General features: G+C 35.5%; 1 protein-coding gene across 1 annotated transcript in view; it reads left to right on the top strand.

The window, feature by feature from the left end:
* Nucleotides 1–23,089, top strand: part of LOC126812011 (tolloid-like protein 1) — a 70,872-nt gene that overhangs the window by 27,299 nt on the left and 20,484 nt on the right. Inside the window, exons 2-3 of the mRNA XM_050538115.2 lie at nt 7,878–8,166; nt 19,478–19,776. Of these exons, the coding sequence (XP_050394072.2) occupies nt 7,878–8,166; nt 19,478–19,776 (588 nt within the window). The remainder of the gene's footprint in view (nt 1–7,877; nt 8,167–19,477; nt 19,777–23,089) is intronic.

The raw sequence follows: 23,089 nt of genomic DNA, 5'->3' as shown, positions 1-23,089 counted from the left end.
ACAGTAGCCAGTAGTTGGTAGTGTCGTTGTCGGTGGCTAATTCTGTCATCTCATCACATGCACTGTATATCGTATGTCCATCTTCGTTAGCCCAGTAGGATGTTAAACCCCATTTCATTACATACATGTATCATCTTGTTGCATCTGGTTGCATGGCATATGCCCATCTTTAATACACCAGTTGGTGGTGAAAAGTAAAACCTCATTTATATGAATTTAGCTGATCATAGAGTTGCATCAAAGTCATTGTTGTCAACATGTAAAAGGGCAGGCCAATTATCTGTGTCTAGGTCAAAAATGTGACAAACATTCTAGTAATTAAAGAGACAAAAACAAGACTAATGTTATTAAAGAGACAAAACAAGACCAGGGTTATTACCGAGACAAACCATGAATAAGGTTATTAAGGAGATGAAACAAGACCAAGGTTATTAAAGGGACAAAACAAGACCAGGGCCATTAAAGAGGCAAAACAAGACCAAGGTTATTAAAGAGACAAAACAAGACAAAGGTTATTAAGGAGACAAAACATGAATAAGGTTATTAAGGAGATGTGTAGTACTTTGGTCCTTAAGACCATAGTGTATCAAATCCCACATTCTAATGTAAGTAAATGACATGTTTATATATACAAAAAAAACAGTGATATTTTGGTAAAATCCTTACCATTGTCAAAATATCCATCAAATTTTATCTTTTTATGACATGTGTTTGGTAGACCAAATAAGCTAATGTTCTCAGACTTTTCCCCGACTTTTCCCCCCTGATCTTGGGAGAATGGGGTTGTTTATTTCATATTTGAGAAGGAAATTAACGCCAAGGTCAGTCTATAGCATGCAGAAATAAGAGGTTATAATAAAATAAAACCAAGTACGAACAATCCAAACCATAAGACAGAATTCGAAGTCCTAAAAAACGTTATAGGCAAAATAGTGTATTCAAGCAAAATAGTGTAATCAGCAAACGGACTGCTCCTCGTGTACAAAATACACAACAAACAGTGGTAACAGGTGTCCGGAAGAGTAAGCTTACCCTGCCTGGCGCCACACCCGCTATAGCTGCATCCAAACTATTAGGCGAAATGTCGGTAAAATAGCGTGATTGGCCAATGAACTATCGGTATGCAAAATGCACGCGATGAACTGTGTTAACGATTAAACATTATCAGGGAGATAGTAATAGTATACGTGTCAATTAAATATATCTAGAATAATAGCCGAGAGAGACACCTTATATTTACCAATCAAATCAATATGACGGCCATAAAACTTTTTAAAGGTTTTAATAAGTTTAGTGCGCAAGTATCCTTGTAGTTGAAGCTTAGATGACAAATGCCTTGATCTACTTAAAAAATCTGAATAAAAGGAACAAGCTCTCGCGTAACGAATTAGCTGAGACACAAACACTCCATAAGCTGGTGATATTGGAATGTTACTACTAATAAATGGAAAGTTAACAATCGGAAAGTTAAAGTCATCCTGTTTATCGTACAATTTAACACTCAGTTCATGGCAATTGTCAAAATCGAGACACAGATCCAAGTAGGAAGCGTAATTGTCACTGTCAGTGGTGTTTTTAATTTCGAGCACATCAGGAGATATGAATTCTACATAATCACTAAATTTAGGATTATTAAGTGATAAAACGTCATCGATATATCGATAAGTGAAATTAAGAAGTCTGACTGAGAGTGTCTAGCGAAATTGATCAGAGCTCACTCAGCAAGCCTTGAAATAACTGCTAAGGTTCAGCCTGACATCATGTCAGGCTGAACTGATTTTCGGCCGGACATTTCAGATTTTCAGCCTGACAAATACTTTATAAAGTATATTAAACCAAAAAACTGTTGAAAGTTACTATGTTTATAAATATTTTTATACATACATTTATTAATAAAATAAATTGATGACTCACATACAACCTGGAGTTTTAAGTTTTTATATGTATATGGAATACAACTTTATAGTTCATATAATAATGTCATTAATCTCTTTGGTTGGGCTGGGGACTAAATCCTAAAAACTCTGATTAAGATTCAAATTTAACTAAAGAATAGACATCTTGAGTTGTCGTAAATGGTTCAGAATCTGCCAAGTCATTTTTGATCCACTTTTCTAGTTCTACGGCTCGTTTTTGTAATTTTCCAACTGGTGACGGCGACGCCCCCCATTTAGAAGTGTCTTTATGAGAGACATAAGATTAAGACACAGTACCAGTCTTTGAATTTTCTGGAACGGTCCCACTAGCCGGGATATCCGTGTCCGAGGGTTGGGAAAAGTAAGAAGTTATTTTATTCGACATGTTTTCACGGCTCTTCTATTTACATTCACATTGGAAGTGTCCAACAAAGTGAGATATTTTCGTATAAAAAATCTGTCCCTAATTACATCCATAGTCAACTTGGACATTTTCTTGTAAACTAATTTTAAAATATTATTACTTTTATAACTAATAATTTATATAATTACATGTCATGTTAGGTGTGATTTAGAGCTAATCATATACGAAAGTAACGCAAAGCTAGCTACGAGACTCGAATAACCAGTGTAAAAGAGCCGATTCTCAATATTATTCATTATTTTTTCTTCACGTGGCCGAGAGAGATACATGTATAAATAGTAATATTTTTACTATGACTCGGGTCGTTGATATAACCAGCGTAAAAGAGTCGATTCTAAAAATTATTGAAGATTTTATCTGCACGCGGCCGAGATATAAATAGTAACATTTTCACTATGACTCGGGTCATTGATATTTTTGGTTCTGGACTTTCGAGTCTAATAATAAATAGCGATCGACTCAAATATTTTTGACATAATGTTTTATTACAAAAACACGGTCGGACAATTATGTCCGGACGAAAGGCAATTTGGCCTGTCAAAAGGGGTCAATTCGCCCGGACATTGTCCGTGTCCGGACGCTTATTTCAGCGCTTGTCACTCAGATATTCCGAGCAGCCATCATCTATGGTTTATTGAGAATGGGGGACCTTCGGTGCCAACTAAGTTAACAATAAAGTTTCTTGTCAAGAAAATACTTTGGTTGTTTGAAGACAAACTATGTTTGATTTTGTTTACTGTCGTCATGTACAGTGTGAAATGCATTGATAGAGAATTTTGCCAGTGGTGTTTCCTTAAACTCTACCAATTTCAAAGGATTCATCAGCATGTGCCAAGGTGTATTTGACCTTGATGTACATCTCATTTGAATTCCTACATTCAGATATCATTGGAAAGTCAGGATTTAAACATAGGACTTAACAGTTGGTAGTTAATTGCCGTGACTACTATGGCTGGACAATATATTTTCTCACATTGGCTGATGTATCAGTGAGCATGGCACTTTGATACTAACCACAGGGAACATGATTTTCCGTTTGTTCGTTTCTAGAGTTTTACGTAGATTTTCCAGTCTGGTTTCCTTTAAGTAGGTAATGGCAAGCTAAGAATATCAAGTCGTTTGGTTGTGAGGATTAAGCTGAGATGCGTCTGTGTGCTCAGTGTCGTCATTGGCATGCATGTAAAAGAACATCTTCATTAGCTCAGGCATTGAGTGCAGAAAAGTAGAATGTTGAACCCCATTTCATTTCTCTTTCTCTTTCACCAAAATGAACTTTTGGCATGTGTGAAAACATATCCTTCAGATAAAAATGTTAAGGTGCTAGTATCAACAACATCCTAATGCACTTTATTTACATTTCAGTTGTCAAATGGCCAAGGCAATGGACTTTTGACTAAAATGTTCAAGGTTCAAATGTTAGTAATAAAATGATCAAAAGACCTAGAATTGTTGTATTGTCAGTGTAAAAGTGACCCATCCTTTCAATTCATGGAGCTGCGGTGGTTCAGTGAGTAAGCCACTGGCTGTTTAAACTGGAGGTCTCGGGTTCGAGAAAGTTCCTGTGCAAAAATTTGCTTATAGTTATAGCACACTATTTGACATATGCCTGTCTTCATTATTGCAGTCGGTGCAGAATGTTATACATGTATGATCCCCATTTCATTTCATTTACCTTTCAATCAATGTTCATAATAGAATGTTAAACCAGTCCTTTCTATCGAGGTTTATAATAGAAGTTTCCCATCCTTTCCTTCAAGGTTTATACATGTAATAGAAGTTTAACAATGATGTTATTGGTGCCTTTAACTCATCAATCATGAGGATAATAGTATAGTGTTAATTAAGATAATTAAATGTATAATAGATGTTTTAATTACAAGGTCAAGAGGTTAATTAGCATCATACAATATCTCGGTGATGTACTGGTATGCCTTTTACAGCATTACACCAATCTCATCTTCATGATGTCACGTTACTACAACATAAAATGAAATGGTGTTAAACACCCGTCTTTACCACAGCATAAAACCCCATTTGTGATTGATTGAAATGAATAGTTGTATCATCTGGGATGGGATGGGACAAAAACCTGAAGTCCCATGTACATGTTGGCATGCTTGTAAAAGAACACCTGACAGTTAGAATTCAAAACAAGAGTAGTCCTTAACATACTGTATGGCGAATATCTGTCTTCATTAGCTAGGATGGAGCAAAAGAGTAAGATGTTAAACCCCATTTCATTTCATCCAGGCTTTGATAGGGTAATTATCCTTGTTGTGTTTTGGAGTGGAGATAGATATCCAGATTTTAGGATGATTATCCATACAATGAAATGGGGTTTAAAGTCCTATTATTCTGTCTTACTTTTGTAACAATCAGGCTTTAAGTGCAATCAGTGGATTTTACCTTTGTTTCTAACAGTTTCAGCAGGCCCGTAGCCAGCTTGCTAGCTTCAGAGGGGCAGTGAAGTTTTTAGGGGGGGGGGGGGCACAGTCTACAGCAGGTATTTTAGAGCTATGATCGGCAATTTTTTTTCGGGGGGGGGGCATTGCCACCCCTGGCCCCCCCTCTGGCTACGGGCCTGAGTTTCAGTATAACTTAGTGAGTTTGTTGTTTTTAGGTGTTAATGTATTTTGTGTCATGTCCGTATGTTTGTCTTGTGTAATTGTTTGTCTATAGTGCAGTCCCCCTGCACTTATTATTAAGTGTAATCAGTGGATCTTACTTTATATATAATAGTCTGACTATAACTTGGAGTGCACCATTGTATTAAGCTGATCTTAACATCAGCGTTATAGAGATGCTTCACTGTACATCCACATGTAATCACTATAACTTACCGTAGTCTTGGGTCCTAACATCAGCGCTATAGAGACGCTTCACTGTCTGTATGTAATCACTCTATATGTAATCGGTGGATTATTAGTGCTATAGAGACATTTCACTGTCTCTATACATGTACATGTATGTAATGATATGGTTTGTGTATGTAATTATAAGTAATTAGCTGTAGGTATCTTTACTGATAAGTGTATGATATTTAGTTTGAAATGGTAATGAGAAGAGAAAACAAGTTGATGTGGGTTTATAATGACTGTTTAACTACCTTATGCACTGTATCATACTTAAAGTAGCAGCTAGCCGCAATGGCATCCTTAAAGCATCAGCCAGCTGCAGTGGCATCCTTAAGGTAGAAAGGAGCTGCAGTGGCTCAATTCGTACCTTCTTATGCAACACTATATCATCCTTAAAGTAGCAGTGAACTGCAGTGGCTCAATTCATACCTTCTTGTACAACAGTATATATCATCCTTGAATTAAGGTAACAGGGAGCTGCAGTGGCTCAATTCACACCTTCTCAAACAACCCTGTATTATCATCCTTATAGTAGCAGGGAACTGCAGTAGCTCAGTTCACATCTTCTTATACAACACCATATCATACTTAAAGTAGCAGGGAGCTGCAGTGGCTCAATTCATACATTCTTGTACAATAGTACAGTATACATCATCCTTAAATTAAGATAATAGGGAGCTGCAGTGGCTCAATTCTCACCTTCTCATACCACGCAGTATCATCATCCTTAAATTAAGGTAATGGGTAGCTGCAGTGGCTGTAATAGAGAGCTGCATTGGCTCAATTCACACCTTCTCATACAACACTGTATCATCCTTATAGTAGCAGGGAGCTGCAGTAGCTCAATTCATACCTTCTTATACAGCACCATATATATCATCCTTAAAATTAAAGTAGCAGGGAGCTGCAGTGGCACAATTCACACCTTTTCATACAACACTGTATCATCCTTAAAGTAGCAGGGAGCCAATAAAAAGTGGCTTGAAGAATAAGGCACTAGATTGTTAACCAGGTGGTGCAGGATGGAGGTCCAGGCAAGGAACATGGTCTAGTCATTCGGATAGGACAGAAAACTTTGGCCTGCATTTGAAAGAACCACTGACAATTGCTATCTGGGAAAAATTTCCTTCATTGTACATAATATTGTATGGCGTATGTGCCTGTCTTTACTAGCCAGGTTGATGAAAAAAAGTAGGATGATAAACCCCATTTTATTCAATCATACCATCTTAAACATCATTATGTCATACTTAATGTAGCAGATTGTTATTTATTTTAAGAAAGCCACAACATTGAATCTTTGCATGGAAGGGGTTGGATGGCCGAATGGTTAACGCATGCGCGTTGGATCAGTAGGTCTGTCATTGAGTCAAGTGGCGTGGTTTCGATCCCTGCTTGTACGTGACAAGGAGTAGGGCTCTCTGTCTAACCTCGTGGGTTTTCACCCAGGTTCTCGGTTTGCTCCCACTGCTAAAGATCCCTATGTGCAAGCGAATCATTGAAATAAATTTGAACCATATTTTAGTCCTGAAATGAGCTAGTTTGTGTCCAGTGGACGTTAAATCCCATTTCTCTCTCTCTGTTTGCACGGAGTTGAAACTTGCTGTATTGCTCTCTTGCTTTTTTGCCAAACATATTTCATAGTTTAAGTGGACATTAGTTTACAAATAGCTGTTTTAATAAACAGGTTTGAGAAAGTACAGAGATTGTCAAATGGCAAGTGTAAACAGACTATCTAGTGTCAGTAGCCTTAATGGTTTACATAAAGTTTGACTTTTTAATATCTATTTTCATAGGCTAAAACATTAGTAGGCTCTGAGCCACGCAAGCAATTCTTATTCACTTACCACAAAAAATAAAGCATTCAAGTTTTCACCGTACCTTGTGTTTAAGCCAGAGAGAAATCTGGAAGTATTTAAAATTTCTGATAGACTCTTTACTTGCTTCGTTTGTTTTTATAGTTTGGTGTTCTCTATATAATGGCCTTCATTTAGTATATACAACATCTAAACGATATGTAAAAACATGTAGTAATTAGCCATCATGTATTTCAAGGGAGATAAATCTTCCATGGTCAATTTGCGATTTGTTTTAGCGTAAACCCTTTTTATGAGATGGTAATTTAATGGTAAACTAATTTAAAGGCCCACAGTTTAATGTGTTTCAAGAAAACTATTGAATCTTTTATCATTTCAAGGGGAGTTGGGTTGTCAAGTGGTCTAACGTGTGTGATTTAGATTATAAGGTCTGTCATTGAGTCAAGTAGCTTGGTTTCTATTGTAGGCCTATGGGACAAAGATTAGGGTCTGGTTGTCTCCCACTGCTAGAAACCGCTAGATGCAAGCAAATTATTGAAATAAAATTGTATCATATGTAACTCCTAAAATGGACCTGTTTTGTGTCCAGTGAATGTTAAACCTCTCTCTCTCTCTCTCTCTCTCATAATGCAACAATCTTTATGGACAACTGAACTGAGCTGCTTTGGACATATGTTTAATTGGATGACAAACTAACTATGTTTTTGGTTTTTTTTGCAGATTCATTGTAGACTTTACTTCATTAGTGATATGAAGAAGCTTTTCGATGTTTTAAAATTCATAAGTGGTTGGCATTGCCTCGTATCACTCATGTGGCTAGCAACCTATCTTTACTGGTAGTTTTATTTATTCTTTTTTTTTTCAGCTGCATTTTGGGGTGATATAGCTTTATCTGATGAAGATGCTAAACGTGAACAAAAATACTTGCAACAATTAAACAATACATTATTCGAACTTCAAGTAGAGGACCCGAGGCATTATACATACACGCAAACTGAAAATGATAAAAATGACAAGGGAAAATCGAAACCGAAGGAAAAAGAACCATTGATGAAGATAAAACAAATGGATGAAAGTGTGGTCAAAGAGAAACGTTATCTTAGAAAAGTTTTAAAGGAGAAAGTTCAAATATTGAAAGGAATGTGCAAGATGGGGTAAGATTGTTTAGATATTGTTCAACTCCCAAGGTAGAGATGAAAAAAAAACTTTCTATTGAAATAGTAAGTGCAGGAGGACCGCACTACATGCAAAACAAAACCGATGAGAAAAACCTGCTGACAAGACAAACTACTTAGAAACTGATTAAACATACATTATGCAAGAGATAAATCTGCCTATTGTAGGTCTTTTTTTAGGCCTGAAATGTTATCTAAACTATTGATCTAGACTTTGTATATTATCATACCAACATTGGTAATGACGATCAAGGCTATAGTCTAAATTTGAATTGCAAATATCTTGGTTCAGAGTGAAGCAATTTTACTGAAATTTTCAGCATATTCAGTTTTCATTATCTGTTTTCTAACCATTATAATGAGAACTGTCAGCTCTTTATCTAATCTTGCCTATTGCCCGTTTTTTTAAGACACTGACTTATTACCTTAAGTCAGTAGTGCAGGACAGAGGGCCTGGAAAGGGAAAATGCCTAAATGAAACCTGGACAGTTGTAATTCATAGATAACATTTCCTTCATAGCACACTGCATATGCATGACCTATCCCCATCTTCATTAGCCCGATAGGTACAGGTTAAAAATGGCACCTGGACAACCACCACACCAGAATGGATTATTATCCTTTCTGAGTCCGATATACTTTTCTACACAAACTGGCTGAGCATACACCATGTGGTGTGCTATGTGGGAAATTTGCCTTAGACTGCAGCGTTTGTACCTACTATTCATCAAATTTCAACTGTTAAGAGGACCTTGATTTTCTGCCACTGACAAAAAGTTAAACCATGCTGAATAATCCAGAAAAAGTTTCTTGGCCAACACCAGGATCGGACCTCTGACTTCCTGGTTATAGTGAGCCAGTTTTATTGTGTCAGCCAATTTATGGACTAAACCATTTGTCTTTGGACACAAATCATAACTATAAATAAATAAATAAATTAAATCATATAGGGTAGACGCAATTACCTTTCCGAATCGGAATCGGAAATAAAATTGAGCCATATGTTAGTCTCAAAATAACCTAGGGGGTTGGATGGCCAAATGGTTGGCACGTGCGCGTTGTATTGACAGGTCTGTCATAAAGTCAACTGGCATGGTTTCGATTCCCCAGTTGTATGTGACAAGGAGTAGGGTCGTCTGTCAAACCTTGGGGGATTTCTCTGGGTCCTCCGTTCCCTCCCACGGATAAAGATCCATATGCGCAGGCAAAATAAAACTGAACCATATGTTAATCTCAAGATTTCTCTCTTCTTTCCAATAAATATCAAATATACCAATGATATACAATAAACAAGCTGAAAGCTTATTATATGGCTACATTTCAGAGCCTCGTCTAAGGATTTGGTCGTGCACGGCAATGTCGTAGGTGCGAGCCACGTGAACACCGTAGGTGAAAGCCTGCGCGAGGCTGGGGGCTGGGGGCTGGGGGCCCGACCCCAAAAATTTTTGAAAATTTACTCCCTTAGACTCGATTTCTGAGCACTTAAAAAATAGTTTCGGAGATTTGATACACTATTAGTTTTGGCATCTTGTTAAACCATGGATTGATTAATACCCTGTAAAATCGAGATCAAAACAGACAGAAATATACCCATAAAACAATCAGAAAGACGATTTTGTAAACCTACACACCATTATATAGTATTGGCCCATGTGAAAAACCTTGTCAGCAATTTTCAAAACGTATGTATGTTGCCGCCCAGTCTTCAACTTTTGGGCTCAGTAGGCGGCACAGTTAAACGAGGCTCTGCTACATTTGACTTTGTATATTTCAAGAATATATTGTTACACAATTAAAATACAGATTTATAGGTCGCGTCGGAGGTCACATGAGCGACTTTTGACCTATGATGTCACACATTTGATTAACCAATCAGCTTTGATGTTACTAGTGGATTACCCACAGTTCCGTGCAAAACATGCCTAAGCTTGCTGTAACAGACCGTTTCATTGGCTAATCCCTCACATCATTCAGAACATGTCAATGATAACAACTCTTCCAGATCACAGTGTAGTAAAGACAAGTAAAACAAAATTTTGAACTATTTAAACAAAACGAAATAGGATCTGTGTTTTAATCAGATTGAGATTAGGGTTTCATGATGAAGGCAATTCAAAATAAATGAATCCATAGTTGATATACTATACCTCCCCATCCACTCACTAATTCAAACATAAATATATTAACAGATGCCTATAAACATTTCTATCATAGGCTATTTCTATTAAGATGGCATATTTTTCATTTTTTTTTGCCTTTCTACAATTACAAAAACTTTTTTTTTACTTGATGTCAGACATATAATGACAACTTACAGGAAACAGATAGTAGAAAGTTTAGTAGAAGCAGAAATGAATAGAGTTAGATGTTTTGGAGAACTTGACAGGTTACTTTATAGACTACAAAGATGTAGTCAGATAAAACTAGAAGCTCCTTTCAATTCCATATCTTCTAAATCAGGGTATTTTTACCACAATACACACCATGGTAAATTATATTGGTTATACTGGTAAAGGAATGAAATGGATTTCAGATTGTTGGGTGATCTTTAATGGGCTACCAATGTGTACACCATGCTGACAAAGTGTTATAAATACATGAATTCACAAAACCCTACCATAAATAAAAAATCCTGAAATATGAATTTATTTTGCAAAGTTTTTGTGCGTTACCAAAAATGACCGGCAGTGAAAATTTTTAAGTGGAAGCCCTGGTACGGGACCTCGATACAAAAAGTGAACTCATAGTGTTGGTGGGGTGGGTGGGAAGCATGTCAAGCCCTGCCTCTCCCCCATCTGCACCTAAATACCTCACTCTACTGTAGAAAGTTGAAAAAGGGGGATACAACCACTCAATCCTTCAAATTGTCCCGTTTCTAAAATTAGCTAACAGGGAAAAACAATGCTTGTGAGTAAAGTAATATTTTGATGAGGAGGAATGCCAACTGCCAGTAATGTTGTGTCTGGGTGGGGGATAACTAGAGCCTGTATGGAATTCTTATTTGATGCAACAGTTAGTGTACAAAAGTTTGCTGGAATGCCTTCTTAACAACATGCTGCAGTATATTTATGGCAAATTATTTTTTTCTTTGCCTGTAGATTTTGAAGTTCAAGAGATAAATATGCAGTTCAAGATAATTATTATATTTTCACAAAAAATCACAAGAATGTAAAAAAAAAAAATTCCAACAGATTGTTGGTAATCATTTTTGGTAGAAGGGGCCTTATTTACATTACAGTAAGGGGCCCCATGTAACCTTCAAATCCTTCTCATATGTTCATTTGTAGTCTCTGACTTAAAGATACATTATGTAAGATTTAGAGCTGGCCGTTTTTGCTAAGGTTAAAATAGATAATGCAAAATGAATATATTGAAAATTTCATTTATAATTTACTTTATTCTGAGCCCAGTTATCACTATTTGTAGTTTTGACAAGATGGGTGCATTGATTGTTTATAATCGTAACCACGATACTGGTATATTTGAAATCACTCCTCCATTTTTGAATTAAATCATTAAATGGCCGAACCTTTCTAATCTATTTAAAATCTTGAGCATCCAATGGCATCTAGAGTTGTTTATGGGCTTGTCATGTTAATAAATGTCTAATTAATAAATTATATAACATTTAAAGCCTAAAGAAAGAAAGACTTGCAATAAGCAAATTTACCTCTTTAAGAATAGACCATGTAAGTTGTAGTTGAGTAGAGTGTGTTTAATAGGTATAGTGTTGATAGTAACCTGTCGGGCTGTTGACGGAACACATGTTATATTAGAATTATCAAAACTCTTATCTACAGTTAGTTACAAATTCTCTGTATGTATCAACCATGCTAAATGCTTACAGAGCCATTATTAGACATTTGTTTTGTATCAACCATGCTATTTGTTTACTAGTTCAGTATCAATCATGAAGTGTTTGCAGGGTCATATCAATCATGCAGTATCAATCATGATGTGTTTGCAGGGTCATATCAATCATGCTATTGTTTAGATGATCAGTATCATCATCTGTTTTAAAAATCCAGTGCTTTCGTGCTTTTTTCTTAGTGTTCAAAGGGCTCTGTGTGTTTTGAGTTCCACTGGATTTGATTCTGGTTGAGTATAGTTCCTATAGTCGATCGGATGGTATGGAAAACCGAGGTCATGTATATATTCTTGGCAGCACATGAAAAAGATCACCTGGCTGTTGCAAATCGATATATGACTAGGGGCTGGGTGGCCGTATGGTTAACACGTGTGCATTGCATCATAAAATCTGTCATTGAGTCAAGTGGGGTGGTTTCGATTTGCCGCTTATACATGACAAGGAGTAGGTTCACCTCTCCAACCTTGTGGGTTTTCTAAGGTTTCTCTGGTTTCCTCTCACTGCTAAAGACCCCTATATGCAAGCAAATTAATGAAATAAAATTGAACCATACGTTAGTCCCGAAATGACCTAGTTTTCGTTGAGTGGACATTAAACCCCATTTCTCTCTCTCTCAACAAAATTTGCCTTACAGCACACTGTGTATGCTCATTTTCATTAGGCAGGCTTGTGCAGAAAAATAAGATATGAAGCCCCATTTCATTTTATTTCTGATGTGGCTGACATTTATTCAATAAGCTCTGGTCTGTACCTCAATTAAACCAATGACTAATCGGACCATGGTATCCACTTTTTCTGAGTGATGGCAGCAACCAGATGATTACACTCATTCTATTCCGTCCAAAACAGATTTTGATGAGAAAATTCACAAAAGGGGATGGGTTCTACTTTGCGTTAATAGCCATTTCCGCGTGGGAAAGTTGATGATGTAGTAATTTCAGCACATCATTATTCAAAAATATTATTATATGATAGCTGGCTTTATTGAAAAATGACCAACAATTACCATTCAATCACACAAGATTGTAATTTGAAGTAATTTTCAAAATTCTGTCGTAAAGTATTATTGATAAATAATAGCCATTGGTAATACTTATTGAGAAATTAGCGATCATTATAAATAATGACAAGAGTTATGAATTTTACAATATTCACCTTCACCCAGGTCAGAATTGAAGATGATGTGTTTAAAAACATACATGTATAAAAACCCATCCCAGTAACAGAAATATTGCCCATTGACAATCCTATTGTAACCCTCTGAGATGATAGCACTTGTTGCTCGAAAAGTAAAATGAAATGAAATTGTACCTTTCGGCACCAACTCGGCTAATGAAGTTGGGCATATGCCATGCAGTGTGCAATAAAGCAATATTTGCCTGGTCAGGGCTCTATTACCTGCAAGCCAGCAGCATACTCACTAAGCCACCATTTATCTTCATGTTGCATGATCTAGATTTTGGTATTTAGTGGCACAGGTGTGCAATAAGGGGTACAACAGAGGCTTGTCTAGGAGTTTGCTCAAAGGAGGCTCAGAGTGGAGGCAACATAAAGTTTGGCGTGAGGTTTAGGAGATTACCCAAACAACTTGATAATATTTCTGCTTATTTAGGTGCATACATGATTAGAATGGAGTGGGTCCAAAACAGCGACACTGCTTCACACATTTTTTTGTTCCATGTTATTTCCATGAATGTAGGAGAAAAAAATGCTTTGCACAAACAGGAGAGGATCCAGACACCTTGCACCCAACCACACCTTTTCTGGACATGCATCTTTACATTTATTCCATTGCACTGGGGGGAGCCATGGTGATTCAGTTAGTACATGTATGTATGGCACTGGTTCCCCTAGTCAGTGGTGCAGGACACACTACCTGACAACTCGTTAAGAAGGGATGAAAAACCAAGGTGTGCTAAACAATTGGAATTCAAAATAAGCTTTAGGTACTGGTAGAGCGTTGCAAAATTTCCCTCACGGTACACTGCATGGTGTATGAATCTTATTAAACCTTTAAATGCAAAAAAGTAAACCCAGTTTCATTGCCAATGTCATTAAATATTTTATTGGGAATTCATCAAAAATTAAATTTTCTCTTTACCATAATAACAATATCCGGCTGTCACATTTGCTTTGTCTTTTTTCTAAGGATATTTATAAGATTTGATATAAAGTTGATGTGATAGACTGATGAGAGATAGGGTTAAATAGATGGTGCTGAAATAGATAATGTTAAATACATGATGTTAAAAGATATACACTGATAAATACATGGTGTTAAATTATATACACTGTGAAAACCATGGTGTTAATGAATTATTAACACTGTTAAATACATGGTGTTAAATTATATACACTGTTAAAAACATGGTGTTAATGAATTATTAACACTGTTAAAGACATGTGTTAAATGAATGATTAACACTGTCAACTAAATTATTAACACTGTCAAATAAATTATTAACACTGTCAAATAAATTATTAACACTGTTAAATAAATTATTAACACACATGGTATTGAAATATATACAATGTTCAATTTACCAGAAGATGGTTGAACTGTTGTAAGATCTATGAAAGATGTTGTCCCATCTGTTGGGTAAGTAAAAGGAAGAAAAATTAAATGGAATTTAGCATCCTACATTTATGCACCAAGGTGTTGTCCCTTCTTCAGCTGTTTGGTTAGGAAAGGAAGAAATGTGAAATCAATTAGGTTTAACATCCCCATCTTATGCACCAAACACGATAATAATGACAGGCATATCCCATGCAGTGAGCTATAAGTGAAATGTTGCCCATACAAGAGCATTTCTGCATACTCTTTGAATTTAAGGGTTCTTTAACGTGCACACCAACAGGCATACTAGGCCATTGTTGTTTTTTTTTTGTTCCATTTAAACAAATAGTAATTGTTTCTTGTCAGACCCTCTATACTGTACCTCTGATAAGTGGAAACCACACTAGAAAATGCAAGGGACTTTCTTGGCTAACATCGGAATCAAACCTGGAACCTCCTGGTTAATGTTCTAGCACCTCACTCACTGAGTTACCAGAAATGAAGGAAAAAGAGCTCAACATGTCATCCACACAATAATTTGGTCATTTTGAGACTAACATATGTGACAATATACATTTTTTTAAAAGATAGTTATATCTAAGAAAAAAGATTGAAAATTACTGAAACAAACAAAACAAGTCTCAACAGCAAATATAACACTATAGGGTTATTTTAGGTCTAAGAAAAGTGTTCTGTTTAATATAGAAATCTTTACCTACATGATGTGTGACAAAAACTAGGGTAATGAAGTAGCTTGCATTACTCTGCTACTATCTTAGACTAACTCAGAGACATTTATGTCAGTATCCATTTCTGGAAAGTAGGGTGCTATCGTCTAGTCATCTTGTGCACGGATTAGTCCAATTAAATAGAATAACGTTGACTTTAAACGGTGCCTATATGAAACACTTACCCAAAAATGGTAATTGTCCCGCCCTTATAGATGACGCATTACAAACATTTGGTTTCAGATTGCTAATTCTATCCCCAATGACATTTGGTTTCAGACTGGTAATCCTCTCCACAATGACAATTTGGTTTCAGACTGGTAATCCTATCCCCAATGACATTTGGTTTCAGACTTGTAATCCTAACCCCAATGACATTTCGTTTCAGACTGGTAATCCTATCCCCATTGACATTTGGTTTCAGACTGGTAATCTTATCTCCAATAACATTTGTACATATCTAGATCAAAGAGTTTACAAAATGACAGGCAAACGGGTGGGGGAAGGGAAGCAGAAGGGAGAAAGAAAAAATTGCTGTAAACATATGAACTACATCAGTGAGTATCTAGATAAGGGGAAGTAATTACTAGTCTTAGCCCATTTTTCAGATGACCTAGTTATTTTGGGTGAATGTGTAACCCTATTTCTCTTTATCTCATCTCATGTCAATGTCAATCTAACCCAGATAGAAAAACAAATATTAGAATTATTTTTTAGATGTTCCTTAATTATATTTACATGTTTCTAGGCAAGTTCAACCAGTTTGCTTGCTCATATACAGATACACATACAGTGCAGTTTGTACATCTTAACTTTACATTAATTACATCATTATATATGTAACATACATCATAACTATAATCATATACATTTGTATAAAATATATATCATAACTTTACATGAATTGCATAATCATATATATATAACATATATCATAACTTTACATTAATTACATAATCTATGTAACATATATATAATAAAATGAAATGGGGTTTAGTGTTCTACTGTTCTGGTCCGAATGGACTAATGAAGACGGGTGAATATGATACAGTTTGCTATGAGGGAAATTTTGCCAATGTGTACACAGGACCTCAGTTTTTCATTCCATTCGAACGAGTATACATTGGCCCTCCATCCTGCACGACTGACAAGGGGGAACAATGACAGAAAATCCTGATGAACTTTCCCAGTCAGTCCAGGTTAGCGAGCCAATGCAGCTCTCTAACATATACATATTTTATTCATGAGTGTATTAGCTTGTTGAACAAGGGGGCTGCAACTCTCCTAAATGTCCACAAAGTAATTTGTATTGGACTCTATTGGAGTGCAAATTAAGTAAAAAAAATTAGACATTGTCAAAAAAAATCCCAAAAATGACTTTAAATGATTATACAAAAAGCTGTGTTAATTTGTAGAAATAACAGAATGTTTAGGGTAAATTTATATCTGTAAAAGTCATCAGGATTAGGCCATAAAAAAAATGTTCTAGTTCTCAGACAATCTGATGTGGAAGGGAGAGAGAGAGAAATGGGGTTTAACGTCCACTCAACACAAACTAGGTCACTTCGGGACCAACATATGGTTTGATTTTATTTCAATAATTCGCTTGCGCGTAGGGGTCTTTAGCAGTGGGAGAAAACCGGAGGACCCAGAGAAAACCCATGAGGTTTAACAGGCGACCCTACTCCTTGTCACGTACAACCGGGGATTCGAAACCACGCCAGTTGACTCAATGACAGGCTTTATGATACAGCACGCACATGCTAACCATTCGGCCATCCAACACCCCTAATGTGGAAGGGAGGTTGTAAACTTGATAATGAGTCTACGATAGAGTTCTTGTTTCATTCAGGGTAAGATGCTGGCTTGCTAGTCTGGAGGTTGCGTGTTCGATCCCTGCATTGGCTGAGAAAGTCCATCAGGATTTTCCGACATGGTTTCCCCTTGTCAGTGGTGCAAGATGGAGCACTGACAAGGACAGCTGTCTAGCCATTTGGACAGGACGAAAATCTGAGGACCGAAATTACCCAACAAGATGGCCGCTCCTTGTACGCAAATAGTATAAAAGTGTTAATATGTGCGCATATTTGACCGTAACTTCCTGAATTATGACACCTGATTGTATGAAAAATCGCTTTTTATTTTAGCTTATTCACTGTCCATCTTTTGCAAAATGTGGGTGTATCTTGCCTGTCAACTGCTTGTTAAGTCAGGCAGGTGTATCTAAAAACCAGAATATTTATTGTTCATGGCCTTATTACCAGTCCGTGTCTGTTTTCTTAAATAATTATAAATATGTTAAAGATGTATATCATAAGACAAGAATAACAGAAATGGATGGGGAATATTATTAATGAAAATACTCCATATTGTTATAGACATGTATATACAATTTGTGATATTTATACAAGATGGTGAGAACAGACTCCAAACATTATTTGAACTCCTTGCATTTTTCTTTAATCCCTAATTTCTAAATGTGGCTAAAATCTGTTTGATTTTGTATAATGGAGAGTTTTAAATCGTGTCCACATTTCTTTTATAAGCATTTAGTAATTGAACATATTAACACAAGGTACAATTTTATGAATACACAATTACTGATTTTATAACTATGCAACATTTCGAAGAGGATACTTTCATCTTTATCTAGCAAATGATGCAAATATGTGAATAGAAGACAAATATATACAGAATATGCAACAAAAATACCAATCAAATACTTTTGTTAGGGGGCCATTTACAACTAAACCAACAAGAGGAACCCCTTCTAGGTAATTTAGGTGTTCACAAAAGGTGTAATTGAGTAATTAACAGACTAATTAATTACTCAACACTGCTTAGGAAACTAAACAATTATCCCAAAATTATCTAATCTAGACAGACCATTTTAAACTACTGGACAGTAGAAACCCAATAGTTTCCCATCATTCTCAATGAATTTGAACATTTTGCCAACAATGGTTGAAACTAAGCATTAAATACAGAAACTCCCACTAAAACAGCACAACTACATGATAGCCAGGTTGAAAGTGTATGACCTGGTAAGGAATTGTGTCTAGTCCTTGAGATAGGACAAAATACTAAGGTCCTGTGTATACCATTGGAAGCATGTTAAAGATCCCCTGACACTTGGAAAATGAACGAAGAGTAGGGTCTAGTGCCGCCTTCATGACAAATTTCACACAGAGCGTATGCAGGTCTTCCTTAATCTGTTTAGTGCAGAAAAGTAAGACATTTCATTTTACTGGTAGTTTAGTAGCACTATGGTTTTTACTTGGATACAGAAGCTAGAAGTATTTGATAACCTGGTATCAATGGCTACCAGCTGCCACAAGTCAAGTTGTTTATATGATTGATTTGAAGATATTTGTGATAAATACAGACAGTGTTTTATGAAATTAAGGAAAGCTAGAATCTGGTCTGGTTTCCGTCTGTCTGTAAAACAATTTGATCAGCTGACATTGTCTAGTTTCTTATTGGGTCTGGTTAACATAAAAACAGAAACACAACAAATTTGTTATAGAAATTATAGCGCATGTGGTATAACTGGAACAAAATTGTGGGCTGTCATTAAAATGACAGGGCATATTAATATATATTGTTGTTATCAAAACTATAGGGCACATGGTCTAACTGAAACAAAATCTTTGGCTTTGGGTCCCTTGACAGTTGGAATTTGATATAGGAGTAGGCCGTAGCGCCACTGTCTGGGCAAAATGTCCCTCATAGAACACTGCATGGCGTATGGATGTTAAACCCCATTTTATTTTATTTAAATTGGCTCAGTGAATAAGATGATAGTTTGCTAACGTGGAGGTCTTGTGTTAAATCTCGGTGTTCGCAGAGAAAGTTCATCAAGATTTTTCAGCATGATTCCATCTTGTTAGTGGTGTAGGAAGAAGTCGTTTGGATGGGACGAAAAAGCTGAGATTCTGTTAACATATTAATGTGCATGTAATAAAAAAACCTTCACAGTTGGAATTTGAAATAAAAGTAGGTCATACTGTTGCTGTCCGAGCAAATCTTCCCTCATAGCACATTGTTTGGCGTATGCTTGTCGTAATTAGCCCGGTCAGAGCAGAACAGTAGGTTAACCCCATTTAATTTCATATTTATATTTAAATGTTTTTTCAGAAGAAAATGTAGATTGGAGAGAAGAAGATCAAAAGATGAAATTAAAAGTTTGCGTCAGAAATGGCGGAAAGTGCGACAAACAATTCGTAAACAAAGAGAACATAATCAACGTGTGGCAGAAATGTTAAAAAAACAGAAAGAAAAAAACAGACGACGATCTCCGAAAACAACCGATTATCCTAGTTACGATAAGAAAATATCAAACAAGATGAAAAGAACAAAGAGAGCTGCAACTGCTCGACCCGAGAGACTCTGGGATTATGCTGTTATACCGTACGAAATAGAAACAAACTTTACTGGTAGGTATATTAGAGTTATTTTTATTATCGCATGCAGGACAGGGTTAGTCCCTGTATTCCTTTCCAACAGCGATTTTTTATATTTCCATGTGTACAGAAAAATTACTGAAAGGTTTGGGGAACCCCATGCAAATGATGTACTGAGTGAGGATTTCTCTTTACAGCCTGAGCATTGTTAATGTTCAGTCAACGCCATTTTATTATATGCCCACATCCGTCCATTGTCCATAATTCCTTGTGAACGCTCTAAAGGCTAAATTATTTTCCGATCAATTTGAAATTAATATATGTTGTTGACATTAGTGAGACGAAGAAGGTTATTGAATTTCAGCAATGTCCACTAATAACTTCGAGAGTTATGGCCCATGTTTTACTTTGTTGAACCTTAAATTGTGAATGCTCTAATCACAAAAATTTCTTCCGATCTGTTTTATATTAGTAAAAGAACAAGCCTATTGAATTTCAGCAATTTCAGTGTATAATTTTTAGAGTTATGACCCTTGTTTCACTTTGTTGAACCTTGTGAATGCTCTAACAACTAAAAGTTATCAACCAATCGGTATTGAATTTGTATGCATTAATTAAATTAGTAAAATGAAGATGCTCATAGAATTTCAGCAATTTCTCGTAATAACTTCTACAGTTATGGCCCTTATTTCATTTTGTTGAACCATGTAAACACTCTATTGATAAAAGAGTTATCATCCGATCTGTTTGAAATTGATATCAGTGTCTTGTAAAAGCTCTCATTACCTACAAAAGAATAAATATGCGACAACCCTTTTTGATTGCTCGAAGTATTTAGGTTCTGTGGCTGTATGTTTTGTTGCCTGACAACCTATCTTAATAACAACATGTCCAAAAAGTCTGCCATTTGCAAGCTGAATTTGCGGAAACAAGAGCAGTTGATTGACTCCATGGAAGAAAACCTGTGTTTGTACGCCAGAATGTAACCATCCGCATGTGCACCAGCATCACTCATTGAGTAACTTTTAAAACCCTTACATGAAAATCGTCCGATTACATTTGCATTATACTGACTTTTTCGTTGTTGGAAATGCTGAGATGTAAAGCAGGCCTTAGGGAGGGTTATTACAATGGGCTATGTCCTTCCACCTGTTCATTCCTCCTTCCTGATTTTTACTATGGACCATATCTCTTAAACGGGTAAAGATATCTTTTATGACACTTTCATCAGTTCACGTTTTATTGGTATGATAACTATTTATTATTGCATGCTGAATTACTGGAGGAATATTGAAACAAGCTCAGTCCATCCTTCCATCCTGGTTTTGCTTCAGGAGCATTTCTTTTCAACTGTTAAGATATCTGTATGAAACTTTACACACATCAATTTATTATAGTAGTTGTACCTTTACGTATTAGAAATTTCTTGGATTCGATAATTTTGTCTGTCTGTAGAAACAAATTTTACTTAGTTTTTTTATACAGCTTTTATTCTGGAGCACATCTCATAAGATATCTTTATGGAACTTTTCAAAGTATTTTGCTAAGTGTGTTAATTATCTTAATGGAATGTTAACTAATTTATCTGAGTACTTTAACATGGATTAAGCCGTGAAAAAGTAAATACTGTCCAACCAAATGCAGCAGCTTTCATTCTCGTACTAAATATATAAAAATATGAAAGCTTTCACAACCTACATTTGTTATTCTTCATTCCAACCAAAAGAGGTTATATCTTAAATTGTAATTTACAGACACAAGACTGAATAGTTGAGAAATTGTATATGACATTTGCTGTTAGTCTGCGAACATTTTTCATCTACTAAAAAATAACAAAATTTTAAATCCTTCATTTTGTAACATCTAGAATAACTGAGAAATAATTTGCATGCCGCTGTCACTTGTGGAGTTTAATGTGTTTCTTTAATATATTCTCATTCTCCACGTCAAATTGTTTGTGAGAAAAACATCAAACTCTACAATTTCACTCCAGATTATTGAAACAAAAGACATTTGTTTTAAGTTAACATACATGCTATATTTCATTTATATCTCTAGTTGAAAACTGAAAGTGGGACTAGTCAGTCAGTTTAATACTATGCATAGCACTGGATATTATGTATAAAATAAGATTTTATTGCATCAAAACAATTAAGTCCAATAGAGAGAGAGAGAGAAATGGGGTTTAACGTCCACTCGACACAAACTAGGTCATTTCAGGACTAACATATGGTTTAATTTTATTTCAATAATTCGCTTGCGCGTAGGGGTCTTTAGCAGTGGGAGGAAACCGGAGGACCCGGAAAAAACCCACGGGGTTGGACAGGCGACCCTACTCCTTGTCACGTACAACCGGGGATTCGAAACCACGCCAGTTGACTCAATGAAAGACTTTATGATACAGCGCGTGCGTGCTAATTACCATTCAGCCATCCAACCCCCCAAGTCCAATAGAATAGAATACAAAATTGCAAAAGTTAATAACAAGCAATGTGGAAATATACCTGTGATGTGATAAAGAAATATTACATGCGATATGAATAATATAATATTAGGATAAATAAATATAACATGTGATATGAAAAATGTAATATAAGGATAAATGAATAATGTATGTAATATCAGGTTAAATATATATAACATGTGATATGAAGAATGTAATAATATGATCAATGAATATTACATGTAAATAATGTCATAATAGTATGAATAAATATAACATATGATATGAATAATGAAATAATAACATGAATAAATAAGCTTATTACATGTTATGTGAATAATGTATTAATATGATATTACATGTGATATGAGTAATGTAATAATAGGATATTACATGTGATATAAATAACATAATAATATAATAAATAAATATTACATGTGATATGAATAGTGTAATTAGTGCTATAAAAAGCTTGATATAAATAATAGTGTTGGTAATATCTAAAATCAACATTATTATATTTTCAAAAGAAAAAAAAAGTGAACATTTCATATGATAATAAAACCATACAAAAATACATTTGCCATTCATTTCCAGCACTAAATGTAGCAATTACTGCATGCATCCCAGTTAAATTTTAATTATAAAGGTATAATAAGTGTAATGAGGAAAATATATATGTACATCATGTTTTCTCAGACACTTAAAAATGTCTGACAGATTTTTGTTTCTCAATTAATGAACAAAATAATGAAGTATTGGCCCATTAATTAATATGTTAGATATTTTTAGTAAAATATTGTGATTTATAGTTGTGAAATGTTTTGCAAAAAACAGATATTAATGGTGATTTGAGATGCATAGCTGGACCGGAAAATAACATTTAATTCCATTAGCAACATC

Source organism: Patella vulgata, chromosome 2 (assembly GCF_932274485.2).
Source record: "Patella vulgata chromosome 2, xgPatVulg1.2, whole genome shotgun sequence".
Lineage (NCBI taxonomy): Eukaryota > Metazoa > Mollusca > Gastropoda > Patellidae > Patella > Patella vulgata.
This window is presented reverse-complemented; position numbering and strand designations above follow the sequence as displayed.